We start from the raw sequence: 15,677 nt of genomic DNA, 5'->3' as shown, positions 1-15,677 counted from the left end.
TTGTTTTTCACAATTCAGTTAGAATGCTTAATTTCTGTATTCCATTTTCTCTTTACTTTTAACTTAAAGACAATGCTAATTAAAATCTGACAATCATATAAACCAAACCAAAAAACAATGGGGCACAGCGATGCAGGCCAATAGGCAGTTGTCCATCTTTCCTCAGACTTACATCACAAAATCCATGTGCTCTCGTCAAACATTTTAGTCATAAGCTCTGTTGCAACAATGATCCACCATGCCTCTGGACTGTATCACTTCCTGTGGTCGGCCGCATGGGACACAAATACAAGGGGGTGTAAATACACAATTTGAAAATCGCAAGTTACGTTAATCATTCAATAGGAATGTTTTATTGTTAAACATGCAAAATAGTCACACCTGTGACGTTGATTCCACAACAAACTGTCTCCCGACATCTCTGTTGAAACAGTTGGGACCCCTTTGCCACGTCTGCGAGAGGGTCTTGGTTCCTGCCAAGGTTGAGATAGGATCAGCAGACAAACTCAACATTTTCCATTTGTGCTATCTGACGTTAAGGAGATGTGTCAACAGTGGGAGCCACATCAAGTAAACATGAGTCAGGCAAGCAATAATTGATTCAGCAGAGCCTCAGAAAGACTGTCGTAAAACAAAAGCTGTGCTACTTTATTCCCATTTGTATCCAAATCTGTTGATCAGAAAGACATTTCCAAAACACAAATTCCACTGAACAACACACGGAGTGGCATGTAAACTGCCTTCCTCCATTCCTTGTAGTGGTCACTGATCTATCACAGTTGGTATAGGTTTCAGTACACCGTTTTTGTCAATACAGTAATGCCAGATCAGTGATTATTCCAAGGATGTGAGGAAGGAAAGAAACTTTTTTAGAGTTCCAACGACGCAACACGGAGTGGCTGGATACAGCCCTTTGCCGTGGTATACTGGCCATATACCACAGACCCCAAGGTGATTTATTTTTATTCTAACCTGGTTACCAATGTAATTGGAACAGTAAAAAGTTTCATCCCCGTGGTACCCTGATATACTGCGGCTTTCAGACAATCAGCATTCAGGGCTCGAATGACACATTTTTTTGAATAAAGGTTTAATAAAAAAACTTATCAGAGCTATATATGATATTAGTAATTGTTTTTTATGTGGCACTTAATCAGTATTCTTAGGTTCTTATTTCTCAGTGTAAGTAACTCACGGACACTAGAGAAGCTTTAACCAAGTTTAATCTTTCCCAAAGGTTCTGTAGAGCTGAAATCAGACCGCTAAACATTTCAGACATCACAATTTATATGTATCCTACTTAAGACTTTCCTCCATACAGTTTATGGCTCCACAGGAAAGTAGGTAACCAGATACCAACCCTGATTACTCCCTTAAGGGGAACTGACCTCACCCCTCACCTAATCCACAGATGTCCATCTGTCTTCCCTATATCAACACATCACTCTTCTCTCCTCCATCAAGCATATTCCAAAGCATTCTGTCTACTTCAGAGAACCATTCACGTCTCACAAAACACCCAGTCTCTTTCATTTCCTATCATTCATTTACTACCTCAATGATCAAAGTTTAGCTGATTCCAACAGTAACCTGAATTGTATTTTTAAACGGTTACTCTAGATGTACCATTTTTTTTTTGTAGCATCACGGGGGATTTAAACACAGGGGTATATTTAAACTCAGTTTTTCTCGTAAAAGTTCCCTGTCTTAGGTCAGTTAGGATCACCACTTTATTTCAAGAATGTGAAATGTCAGAATAATAATAGAGACAATGACTTATTTCAGTTTTTATTTCTTTCATCACATTCCCAGTGGGTCAGAAATTGACATATGCTCAATTTGTATTTGGTAGCATTGTCATGAAATTGTTTAACTTGTGTCAAATGTTTAGGGTAGCCTTCCACAAGCTTCCCACATTAAGTTGGGTGAATTTTGGCCCATTCCTCCTGACAGAGCTGGTGTAACTGAACCAGGCTTTTTCAGTTCTGCCCACAAATGTTTTATTGCATGGAGGTCAGGGCTTTATGATGGCCACTCCAATAGCTTGACTTTGTAGTCCTTAAGCCATTTTGCCACAACTTTGGAAGTATGCTTGGGGTCATTGTCCATTTGGAAGGCCCATTTGCGACCAAGCTTTAACTTCCTGAGTGACATCTTGAAATGTTGCTTCACTATATCCACATAATTTTCCTCCCTTATGAAGCCATCTATTTTGTGAAGTGCACCAGTCCCTCCTGCAGCAAAGCACCCCCACAACATGATGCTGCCACCCCCTGTGCTTCACGGTTAGTGTGGTGTTCTTTGGCTTGCAATCCTCCCCCTTTTTACTCCAAACATAACAATGGTCATTATGGCCATACAGGACTAAGATTGAATCCTACTATGCCGGGTCTGACACTCTTTGAATGTGGCAGGGCTTGAAAACTATTATGGACTACAAAGGGAATCCCGGCAGCGAGCTGTCCGGTGATGTGAGCCTACCAGACAAGCTAAATTACTCTAATACTCACTTTGAGGCAAGAAAAACTGAAGCATGCATGAGAGCAGCAGCCTTTCCATAGGACTGTGTAATCACGCTCTCCGTAGCCGATGTGAGCAAGACCTTCAAACAGGTCAAAATTCACAAAGCCGCAGGGCCTGACGGATTACCAGAACGTGTACTCAAAGCATGTGCGAACCAACTGGCAAGTGTCTTCACTGACATGTTCTACCTCTCCCTGGCCAAGTCTATAATGCCTACATATTTCAAACATACAACCATAGTCTTTGTGCCCAAGATAGAGAAAGTAACCTGCCTAAATCATTACCGTAGCACTCATGTCGGTAGCCATGAAGTGCGTTGAAAGGCTGGCCATGGCTCACATCAACACCATCATGCCAGAAACACTAAACCCACTCCAATTCACATACCGCCCCAACAGATCCACAGATGCCACAATCTCAATTGCACTCCACACTGCCCTTTCCCACCTGGACAAAAGGAACACCTATGTGAGAATGCTGTTAATTGACAACAGCTCAGCTTTCAACACCATAGTGCCCACAAGCTCATCACTAAGCTAAGGACCCTGGGACTAAACACGTCCCTCTCCAACTGGATCCTGGACTTCCTGACGTTCCGCCCCCAGGTGGTAAGGGTAGGCAACAACACATCTTCCATGCTGATCCTCAACACTGGGGTCTCTCGGGTGCGTGCTTAGTCCTCTCATGTACTCCTTGTTCACCCACAACTGTGAGGCTAAGCACGACTCCAATACTATCATTACGTTTGCTGACAACACAACAGTGGTAGGCCTGATCACCGACAACGAAGAGACAGCCTATAGGGAGGAGGTCAGAGACCTGGCAGTGTGGTGCCAGGAAAACAACCTCTCTCTCATTGTGAGCAAGACAAAGGAGCTGATCATGGACTGTAGGAAAAGGAAGGCCGAACAGGCCTCCATTAACATTGACGAGACTGAAGTGGAGCTGGTAGAGAGTTTCAAGTTCATTGGTGTCCACATCACCAAGAAACTATCATGGTCCAAACACACCAAGAAAGTTGTGAAGAGGGCACAACAACACCTTTTCCCACTCAGCAGACTGAAAAGAGTGAGGTGCTCACTCCCAGGGCCCTGACCTTCGTGATGAGCTTGGAGGGGACTATGGTGTCGAAGGCTGAGCTGTAGTCAATGAACATCATTCTTACGTAGTGTAGGTGTTGCTTTTGTCCAAGTGGGAAAGGGCAGTGTGTTTCAAATCAAATCAAATTTTATTTGTCACATACACATGGTTAGCAGATGTTAATGCGAGTGTAGCGAAATGCTTGTGCTTCTAGTTCCGACAATGCAGTAATAACGAACAAGTAATCTAACTAACAATTCCAAAAAACTACTGTCTTATACACAGTGTAAGGGGATAAAGAATATGTACATAAGGATATATGAATGAGTGATGGTACAGAGCAGCATAGGCAAGATACAGTAGATGATATCGAGTACAGTATATACATATGAGATGAGTATGTAAACCAAGTGGCATAGTTAAAGTGGCTAGTGATACATGTATTACATAAGGATGCAGTCGATGATATAGAGTACAGTATCTACGTATGCATATGAGATGAATAATGTAGGGTAAGTAACATTATATAAGGTAGCATTGTTTAAAGTGGCTAGTGATATATTTACATAATTTCCCATCAATTCCCATTATTAAAGTGGCTGGAGTAGAGTCAGTGTCATTGACAGTGTGTTGGCAGTAGCCACTCAATGTTAGTGGTGGCTGTTTAACAGTCTGATGGCCTTGAGATAGAAGCTGTTTTTCAGTCTCTCGGTCCCAGCTTTGATGCACCTGTACTGACCTCGCCTTCTGGATGACAGCGGGGTGAACAGGCAGTGGCTCGGGTGGTTGATGTCCTTGATGATCTTTATGGCCTTCCTGTAGCATCGGGTGGTGTAGGTGTCCTGGAGGGCAGGTAGTTTGACCCCGGTGATGCGTTGTGCAGACCTCACTACCCTCTGGAGAGCCTTACGGTTGAGGGCGGTGCAGTTGCCATACCAGGCGGTGATACAGCCCGCCAGGATGCTCTCGATTGTGCATCTGTAGAAGTTTGTGAGTGCTTTTGGTGACAAGCCGTTTAATGCAATAGAGATGCGTTATCTGTGGTCCTGTTGGGGCAGTAAGCAAATTATGGTGGATCCATAGTGTATGGGATGATGTGAGCCTAAGCATTTCATGGTTACAGATCGGTGTGATCATTTATCCATGTTACCTTGGCGTTCTTGAGCATAGGGTCTATGGTGGTCTGTTTGAAACATGTAGGTATTGCAGACGGGGTCAGGGAGAGGTTGAAAATGTCAGAGAAGACACTTGCCAGCTGGGCAGCGCATGCTCTGAGTATGTGTCCTTGTAATCTGACCCTGCGACCTTGTTTAAAGGGGTTTGTGCTTAGTCCCTCCTGTACTCCTTGTCCCCTCCTGTACTCTGAGCATGACTTCAACATCATCAAGTTTGCTGACGACACAATGGTTGTAGGTGACGAGTCGGCCTACAGGGAGGAGGTCAGAGAATTAGCAGTATGGTGCCAGGACAACAACCTCTCCCTCAACATCAGTAAGACCAAGGCAAATGATACCGGAGCATCAGCTCTTGGACCAGCAGGCTCCCAGACACCTACCCCCATGCCATAAGACTGCTAAATAGCTATACAATCTGACTGTAGTTTTGACACAGCCAGATCAACAGTTAGGGCATACGTAATGGTATCATCCCCATATACACTATATATACAAAAGTATGTGGACACCCCTTCAAATGAGTGGATTCGGCTGTTTCAGCCACACACTTTGCTGACAGGTGTATAAAATCAAGCACACAGCCATTCAATATTCATAGACAAACATTGGCAGTAGAATGGCCTTGCTGAAGAGCTCAGTGACTTTGATAGTGGCACCGTCATAGGATGCCATCTTTCCAACAAGTCAGTTCGCCCTGCTAGAGCTTCCCCGGTCAACTGTAAGGGTTGTTTTTGTGAAGTGAATGGTCTAGGAGCAACTACGGCCACACAAGATCACAGAACGGGACTGTCGAGTCCTGAAGCGCATAGTGTGTAAAAATCATCTGTCCTCACTACCCAGTTCCAAACTGCCACCGGAAGTAACGTCAGCACAAGAACTGTTAGTCAGAAACTTCATGAAATGGATTTTCATGGCCGAGCAGCCACACACAAGCCTAAGATCACCATGCTTCACCGTCCGACAGACTAATCTGGGTTTGGCAGATGCCAGGAGGAAGTTCCTGCCTGAATGCATAGTGCCAACTGTAAAGTTATGGTTCGGGCTAGGCCGCTTTATTCCATTGAAGGGAAATCTTAACACTACAGCATACAATGACATTCTAGACGATTCTGTGCTTCCGACTTTGTGGAAGGCCCTTTCCTGTTTCAGCATGACAATGCCCCCATGCACAAAGTGAGGTCCACACAGAAATGGTTTGTCGAGATCGGTGTGGAAGAATTTCACTGGCCTGCACAGAGCCCTCACCTTAATCCCATCAAACAACTTTGGGATGAAATGGAATGCCAACTACGAGTCAAGCCTAACCGCCCAACATCAGTGCCGACCTCCCTAATGCTCATGTCTGAATGGAAGCAAGTCCCCGCAGAAATGTTCCAACATCTGGTGGAAAGCCTTCCCAGTTATAGCAGCAAAGGTGGACCAACTCCATAGTAATGCCCATGATTTTGGAATGAGATGTTCGACAAGCAGGTGTCCACATTTTTTTGGTCATTTAGTGTAGATTAAGTTTATAGTTTTTAACAGATTGACCAATGTTTATATAAATAGTGTAGAGAACAGGTCCCAATATCGACCCATGTGGTACACCTTTAAGAAATTCAGACTGAACCCCATCTATCACGATGGCCTGTGTTCTGTCACTAGTGATGTCCAGCTGGCACTGCTGATTTGACTCAGGGATGGAGTTGGGTCTTACGAGGAAGGGGATTTTTTTTTCCAACCAACATTAAGTAGAATAGACAGATCATGGGTTAGAACAATTTTGGGAAACCTTAGATGACTGACATCAAACACTGGGAGTGTGGAAAAGCTTTCTAAGCGATACGTATCTCACAGGTTAAATTAAATATTAAAGTGTTTTTGAAAAAGCTCTCAAAGTATTCCAATGCCCATAAACTTAGCCATATTGATGGGAGGTGATGTCACTTCTGTTGATGACCTATTATCACCAGAGGACAACTTCAGACTTTTCCCGGTAACTTTTTCAAATTGATTCTATGAATGTGAGCAAAGTGAACTCAATAACTGTGATTCGTCTACAATTATATCACATTGCCACATACATTACAGTATAGTGCAATAGACACCTGAATACAGTTCATCAAAGTATTACTGTATATCCAGGGTTGGGTAGGTTACTTTCTGAATGTAATCTGTTACAGTTAATAGTTATCTGTCCAAAATTGTAATCAGTAATGTAACTTTTTGGATTATCCACAATCAGTAATGTCATCTGATTACATTCAGTTTCTTTTAGATTACTTTCTCCTTAAGAGTCATTAGAAGAAGACAAATGTATGTTACCAATTGAATGACATCTATTGCAGGATAAATCAATGTTGACGTTTATATAGCTGGCCATATATGGATATTACATTTTACTTTATGGGTTGGTTATGTAGGCTTCTTCTAACCCATCGCTTTCTACTACATATAATAATACGATTAAATTACATCTTTACATTACAAAAAGTCTATCAGAATTCCAGTCATTCCAGTAAATGTTATACCCCTTGATCTTCTGGAGTAAATATGGAAGTATAGATGAGCCAAATTATTTCACCTGAGCATAACCCCAAAACTAAGGACTTATTAGCCAGCCCTACTATGTTGATTATGATTTTGTTGTCATGGAGGACTAATTGGGATCATTGATTCAAATTTAAAAATAAATGCTGCGCTCATGGAATGGCATGCTTTGAGCACTACTGAAAAATGCTATATACATGTGAAAAATAAATGCCATGTGTTGCATTTGCTGTAGGCCTATTGTTTACCTTTTTGTTGGTGATCTTGATAATATGCAGCTGTTTAATGGGCAAATTCACAGATGAAACAATAACAAAATGGTGCCTCGCCTCTGGTTTGGTAAAAAGCTGAGGGATAGGCCTGGAGAAATGTAACCACTCTCAGATGAATAGACAGAGCTATGGATGCAAGGACTGACCATCCATGATATCAACATATTGTTTTAACCATGTTGAGGCTATACAGTGTTATTTCAAACTCTGGAATGAGTTGGTGTCCACTGGCTTCTCACTGGTTTCAAAAACATGATTGATACACAGCTTAAACTTCTTAAATTGAACTATTATTGGGTTCAAATACACATTTAGATTTGTGAACAGCCATACACAACAACCACAATCCATGAGGCGCAAATAGCTAAATGAGATAGCAGCAGTGTGATTCAAATGAATGCACTATGTAGATTTCAATGATAAGTGATATTCGTACCTCCGTAGGCTACACCACTACTGTCATCCTTACCTCCAAGCGTTTATTCAAATTGGATCATGTTTGGATGCTGACAGCAGTCACACCATTAGAAGACATAGCTTGGACTGTAGCCTACAAAATCCTATTCCTGCTCTTTCCCGCGATCCTTCAAATACAACTTAACCTTGCACCTTTTTTCAATGCTGATTTGAATGTCATTGAGAAAACAGAGAAGTGTTAACGATTTTTTTTTCGCAAACATCTTTTCTGATTTTAAAAGTAATCCTCTAAATTGTCATCTAGTTTTTCAAAAGTATCTCTAATCTGATTACAATATTTTTGCTGGTAACGTAACGGATTCCACGTAATCCTTTACTCCCCCAACCCTGTGTATATCAGTTTCAATGTTATTTTTTACACTTTTTTGATGACTGTTCCATCGCAAAGAAGTGAGTGGGAGGGTGCACTGTGGGTCAAAGATTCAAAATGGTAATCTCGTTTCTTTTATGTTTCTTTTGCTTTGCAGTTCCCCCCAAGATCTACGACATTTCCTCTGACATCACGGTAAACGAGGGCAGCAACGTGTCACTCATCTGCACAGCCAGTGGGAAACCAGATCCCACCATCTCCTGGAGACACATAACCCCATTAGGTGAGTTCACTTTACAGGAAACACTCTCACATACCTGACACTAATGGACAGGAATGGCTTTGTGCACGGTTGTTTATGGTTTGTTGAAAGTAATTTAAGGCGAGGCACCACACCCTAATTGTCACGATCGTCGTATGGAGGGGACCAAAGTGCAGCGTGGTGTGAATCCATTCTTCTTTATTGAATGAAGAACACGAAGAACACTTAAACAAAAACAACAAAACGATTAAGACGACCGTGACCGCTATATAAACCATGTGCTAACATGCAACATAACATAGACAATAACCCACGAAATACCCAAAGAAAATGGCTGCCTAAATATGGTTCCCAATCAGAGACAATGATAAACACCTGCTTCTAATTGAGAACCAATCTAGGCAACCATAGACCTACATAAATTATGAAAACACACAGACAAAATACAAATAATTTCCCTTGGCTCCATGAATAGACATCACTGACTTTAGTGCCTTATTGCAAACAGGATGCATGTTTTGGAATATTTGTATTCTGTACAGGCTTCCTTTTCACTCTGTCATTTATTGATGCCAGTATTGTGGAGTAACTACAACGTTGTTGGTCCATCCTTAGTTTTCTCCTATCATATCCATTAAACTCAGGAAATATTTTAAAGTCACCATTGGCCCCATAGTGATTTCCCTAAGCAGTTTCCTTCCTCTCCATCAACTGAGTTAGGAACGACACCTGTATCTTTAGTGACTGTGTATTTATACACCATCCAAAGTATAATTAAATTCAGTCTGTAACAGCAAAATGTGGACAAAGTCAAAGGGTGTGAATACTTTCTGAAGGCACTGTATGATTACATGTAGTCAGCTTCGAAATGATGGATTCTTGTTCATTTGAATATGGTTACAATTCATGACGTTTTGATGACCACCCTCTACATATGGAACAATTTCCAGATCTCTCTGGGATTAGATGTATTGGTCCCCCTTGGTCAGTTCAGAGTAATGATCAGAGACCTCTGTTGATAAATGTGTATTTTTTCCTAATGTTTTGTAATTGTGTATATTGTATATACAGTGGGGCAAAAAAGTATTTAGTCATCCCCCAATTGTGCAAGTTCTCCCACTTAAAAAGATGAGAGAGGCCTGTAATTCTCATCATAGTTACACTTCAACTATGACAGACAAAATGAGAAACAAAATCCAGAAAATCACATTGTAGGATTTTTAGTGAATTTATTAGCAAATTATGGTGGAAAATAAGTATTTGGTCACCTACAAACAAGCTAGATTTCTGGCTCTCACAGACCTGTAACTTCTTCTTTAAGAGGCTCCTCTGTCCTCCACTCGTTATCTGTATTAATGGCACCTGTTTGAACTTGTTATCAGTATAAAAGACACCTGTCCACAACCTCAAACAATCAAACTCCACTATGGCCAAAACCAAAGAGCTGTCAAAGGACACCAGAAACAAAATGGTAGACCTGCACCAGGCTGGGAAGACTGAATCTGCAATAGGTAAGCAGCTTGGTTTGAAGTAATCAACTGTGGGAGCAATTATTAGGAAATGGAAGACATACAAGACCACTGATAATCTCCCTCGATCTGGGGCTCCACGCAAGATCTCACCCCTTGGGGTCAAAATTATCACAAGAACGGTGAGCAAAAATCCCAGAACCACACAGGGGGACCTAGTGAATGACCTGCAGAGAGCTGGGACCAAAGTAACAAATCCAACCATCAGTAACACACTACGCCGCCAGGGACTCAAATCCTACAGTGCCAGACGTGCCCCCCTGCTTAAGCCAGTACATGTCCAGGCCCGTCGGAAGTTTGCTAGAGAGCATTTGGATGATCCAGAAGAAGATTGGGAGAATGTCATATGGTCAGATGAAACCAAAATAGAACTTTTTGGTAAAACCTCAACTCGTCGTGTTTGGAGGACAAAGAATGCTGAGTTGCATCCAAAGAACACCATACCTACTGTGAAGCATGGGGGTGGAAACATCATCATTTGGGGCTGTTTTTCTGCAAAGGGACCAGGACGACTGATCCATGTAAAGGAAAGAATGAATGGGGCCATGTATCGTGAGATTTTGAGTGAAAACCTCCTTCCATCAGCAAGGGCATTGAAGATGAAATGTGGCTGGGTCTTTCAGCATGATAATGATCCCAAACACACCGCCCGGGCAACGAAGGAGTGGCTTCGTAAGAAGCATTGCAAGATCCTGGAGTGGCCTAGCCAGTCTCCAGATCTCAACCCCTTAGAAAATCTTTGGAGGGAGTTGAAAGTCTGTGTTGCCCAGCAACAGCCCCAAAATATCACTGCTCTAGAGGAGATCTGCATGGAGGAATGGGCCAAAATACCAGCAACAGTGTGTGAAAACCTTGTGAAGACTTACAGAAAACGTTTGACCTCTGTCATTGCCAACAAAGGGTATATAACAAAGTATTGAGATAAACTTGTGTTATTGACCAAATACTTATTTTCCACCATAATTTGCAAATAAATTCATTAAAAATCTTACCATGTGATTTTCTGGATTTTTTTTCTAATATTGTCTGTCATAGTTGAAGTGTACCTTACAGGCCTCTCTCATCTTTTTAAGTGGGATAACTTGCACAATTGGTGGCTGACTAAATACTTTTTGCCCCACTGTATGCAGGGCTCATCTGTAAAAGAGACTCTAGTAGTCCCTATGATGACATCCCTGTCAAAATAAAGTTTAAATGAATACAAATAGTATACAGTACCAGTCACAAGTTTGACACACCTGCTCATTAAATGTTTTTTCTTTATTTTTACCAATTTCTACATTGTTGAATAATCTTGAAGACATCAACACTATGAAATAACACAAATGGAATCATGTATTAACCAAAAAAGTGTTAAATAAAAAAACTAAACATATTTTAGATTTTAGTATCTTCAAAAGTAGCCCCCTTTGCCAAGAGTGTGCAAAGCTGTCATCAAGGCGTTCGCTCAACCAGCTTCACCTGGAATGCTTTTCCAACCGTGTTGAAGGAGTTCCCACATATGCTGAGCACTTGTTGGTTGCTATTCTTTCACTCTGCGGTCTAACTTATCCCAAACCATCTCAATTGGGTTGAGGTCAGGATGATTGTGGAGGCCAGGTCTTCTGATGCAGCACTACATCACTCTCCTTCTTGGTCAAATAGTCCTTACACAGCCTGGAGGTGTGTTGGGTCATTGTCCTGTTGAATTCAAATGAAAGTACCACTAAGCGCAAACCAGATGGGATGGTGTAATGAATGTATCCTCTGCAGCAGAGGTAACTCTGGGTCTTCCTTCCCTGTGGCGGACCTCATGAGCGGCAGTTTCATCATAGCGCTTGGTGGCTTTTGCGACTGCACTTGAAGAAACTTTCAAAGTTCTTGAATTTTTCCGGGTTGACTGACCTTTTTTCACATCTTAAAGTAATGATGGACCGTCGTTTCTCATTGAGCTGTTCTTGCCAAATAGGGCTATCTTCTGTATAATCTCCTACCTTGTCACAACACAACTGATTGGCTCAAACGCATTAAGGAAAGAAATTACATAAATTAATTTTTAACAAAGCACACTTGTTAATTGAAATGCATTCCAGTTGACTACCTCATGACACTGGTTGAGAGAATACCAATAGTGTGCAAAGCTGTCATCAAGGCAAAGGGTGGCTACTTTGAAGAATCTCAAATTATAAAATATAGTTTGATTTTGTTTAACACTTTTTTGCTTACGACATGATTCCATATATTTTTTTTCATAGTTTTTATGTCTTCACTAATATTCTACAATGTAGAAAATAGTAAAAATAAATAAAAATCCTGGAATGAGTTGGTATGTCCAAACTTTTGACTGGTGCTAGATACATCAAGCTGACATTTTTTATTGTACCCTTTGGAAGTACTAATATTAAAATGACCAAAATACTCCTGAATTTCAAAACTGTCATTTTAGCCTGTGGTGCCTCACCTTTAATTTAATGGTAATACCTAAACAAGAACATGATTTGGGTTCGATTGATTTTCCTTATTTGACAGTAAGTATGATCACTCTTTATGGTTGTATTCTTCTTTTTATGATGTCACAAATATTGCTTGGATAATAAAAAACAGGGTTGGTTTTGATGAAGATTATGAATGGTTAATAACCACTGCATGAATATTCAGAGTCTCAGCACATTAATGCAATTTCTTGTCTTGGATGTTGATTACAAGAGCTCCAAAAGTAATCACTTGGACTACTGCTGATCCTTCTGACTTGTATGTGTATGCCTTCATACACCATTAAGCTTCTGAAACTTTTAGGCCCCATTCAAAAATGAATTGACAGAGCTGTGGTGCTGCAACAGTTCCCCTGCCATTACACTGACTTTGAATCCCTCCTCATTTTCATATTAATGGATTAGTCCATGCTGTGCTTATCTGATAACTGTAAGGATGACTACATTAATCATATGGCAGTCAAATCCTCTTATCTGGTGCATTTTCTCTTATTGTATTGGGGTTTTCAGAAGCTGATCAAAAGACCCATCTGAGGAGTCAAAGTGGCAGTCCCGTATTCTACTTTGAAGTATCCATACTTTGATGTTGCTTGGGGGGGAATTATTTTCTGGTCAAATGAAAGAACCAGGAACTAAATGTAATCACAGGGGAAGTCTAGGACTTCAAAAGGGGCCATTTGCCATAGAAGATATGGACCAGCTATTATGTAATGGCAATTGTTCCAATGGACTGGGTTGTAATGGTATAATCAAATGTCTACATCTGCATCATTTTCAGTGAGTTGGATGTGCACAGAAATACACTACATTACCAAAAGTATGTAGACACATGCTCATTGAAAATCTAATTCTAAAATCATGGGCATTAATATGGAGTTGGTCCCCCCTTTGCTGCTATAACAGCCTCCACTCTTCTGGGAAAGTTTTCCACTAGATGTTGGAACGTTAATGCGGGGACTTGCTTTCATTCAGCCACGGGTATTAGTGAGGTCGGGCACTGATGTTTGGCGATTAGGCCTGACTCGCAGTCAGCGTTCCAATTCATTCCAAAAGTTTTTGAAGGGGTTGAGGTCAGGGCTCTGTGCAGGCCAGTCAAGTTCTTCCACACTGATCTCCACAAACCATTTCTGTACGGACCTCGCTTTGTGCACGGGGGCATTGTCATGCTGAAACAGGTAAGGGCCTTCCCCAAACTGTTGCCACAGAGTTGGACGCACAGAATTGTGTATAATGTCATTGTATGCTGAAGAGTTAAGATTTCCCTTCACTGGAACTAAGGGACCTAGCATGAACCATGAAAAACAGCCCCAGACCATTATTCCTCCTTCACCAAACTGTAAAGTTGGCACTATGCATTGGGGCAGGTAGCGTTCTCCTGGCATCCGCCAAACCCAGATGCATCCTTCGGACCCCCAAATGGTGAAGCGTGATCTGATGGCTACCCGGTCTATTTTAATTGAACCCCCCCTTTTTTACACTGCTGCTACTCTCTGTTAATTACAGTGCCTTGTGAAAGTATTCACCCCCTCTGCATTTTTCCTATTTTGTTGCCTTACAACCTGGAATGAAAATATTTTTTTTTGTGGGGTTGTGTCATTTGATTTACACAACATGCCTACCACTTTGAAGATACAACATATTACTTTATAGAGCCACCTTTTGCAGCAATTACAGCTGCAAGTTTCTTGGAATATGTCTTTATAACTTGGCACATCTAGCCACTGGGATTTTTGCCCACTCTTCAATGAAAAACTGCTCCAGCTTCTTCAAGTTGGATGGGTTCCGCTGGTGCACAGCAAACTTTAAGTCATACCACAGATTCTCAATTGGATTGAGGTCTGGGCTTTGACTAGCCCATTCCAAGACATTTAAATGTTTCCTCTTAAACCACTCGAGTGTTACTTCAGAAGTATGCTTAGGGTCATTGTCCTGCTGGAAGGTGAACCTCTGACCCAGTCTCAAATCTTTGGAAGACTGAAACAGCTTTCTCTCAAACATTTCCCTGTATTTAGCACTATCCATCATTCCTTCAATTCTGACCAGTTTCCCAGTCCCTGCCGATGAAAAACATCCCCACAGCATGATGCTGCCACCACGCTTCACTGTGGGGATGGTGTTCTCGGGTGATGAAATGTGTTGGGTTTTGTGCCAGACATAGTGTTTTCCTTGATGGCCAAAAAGCTAAATTTTAGTTTCACCTGACCAGTACCTTCTTCCATATTTTGGCGAACACCAAACGTGTTTACTTATTTTTTCTTTAAGTAATGGCTTTTTTTTCTGGCCACTCTTCCATAAAGTCCAGCACTGTGGAGTGTACGGCTTAAACTGGTCCTATGGACAGATACTCCAATACCGCTGTGGAGCTTTGCAGCTCCTTCAGGGTTATCTTTGGTTTCTTTGTTGCCTCTCTGATTAATGCCCTCCTTGCCTGGTCCGTGAGTTTTGGTGGGTGGCCCTCTCTTGGCAGCTTTGTTGTGGTGCTATATTCTTTCAATTTTTTAATAACGGAATTAATGGTGCTCTGTGGGATGTTCAAAGTTTGTGATATTTTTTATATATCCCAACCCTGATCTGCACTTCTCAACAACTTTGTCCCTGACCTGTTTGGAGAGCTCCTTGGTCTTCATGGTGCCCCTTGCGTAGTGGTGTTGCAGACTCTGGGGCCTTTGAGAACAGGTGTATATAGTTGAAGTTGGAAATGTACATACACCTTAGCCAAATACATTTAAACTCAGTTTTTCACAATTCCTGACATTTTATCCTAGTAAAAATGCCCCTTTCTTAGGTCAGGTAGGATAGCCACTTTATTTTAATTTTTTTAAGTGAAATGTCAGAATAATAGTAGAGAATTATTTCTTTCAGCTTTTATTTCTTTCATCACATTCCCAGTGGGTCAGAAGTGTTTTGGCTGATTTCTTTGGACTTTCCCTTGATGTCAAGCAAAGAGGCACTGAGTTTGAAGGTAGGCCTTGAAATATATCCACAGTTACACCTCCAATTGACTCAAATTATGTATTTTAGCCTTTCAGAAGCTTCTAAAGCAATGAAA

General features: G+C 41.4%; 1 protein-coding gene across 2 annotated transcripts in view; it reads left to right on the top strand.

Moving 5' to 3' along the window:
- The window catches only part of negr1 (neuronal growth regulator 1), a 382,271-nt gene that overhangs the window by 176,101 nt on the left and 190,493 nt on the right, over positions 1-15,677 (top strand). For both annotated transcript variants that reach the window (XM_024377660.2, XM_024377658.2), the window contains exon 3: positions 8,524-8,649. In XM_024377660.2, coding sequence (XP_024233428.1) covers positions 8,524-8,649 — 126 coding nt within the window. The remainder of the gene's footprint in view (positions 1-8,523; positions 8,650-15,677) is intronic.

This window comes from Oncorhynchus tshawytscha, linkage group LG18 (assembly GCF_018296145.1).
Source record: "Oncorhynchus tshawytscha isolate Ot180627B linkage group LG18, Otsh_v2.0, whole genome shotgun sequence".
NCBI lineage: Eukaryota > Metazoa > Chordata > Actinopteri > Salmoniformes > Salmonidae > Oncorhynchus > Oncorhynchus tshawytscha.
This window is presented reverse-complemented; position numbering and strand designations above follow the sequence as displayed.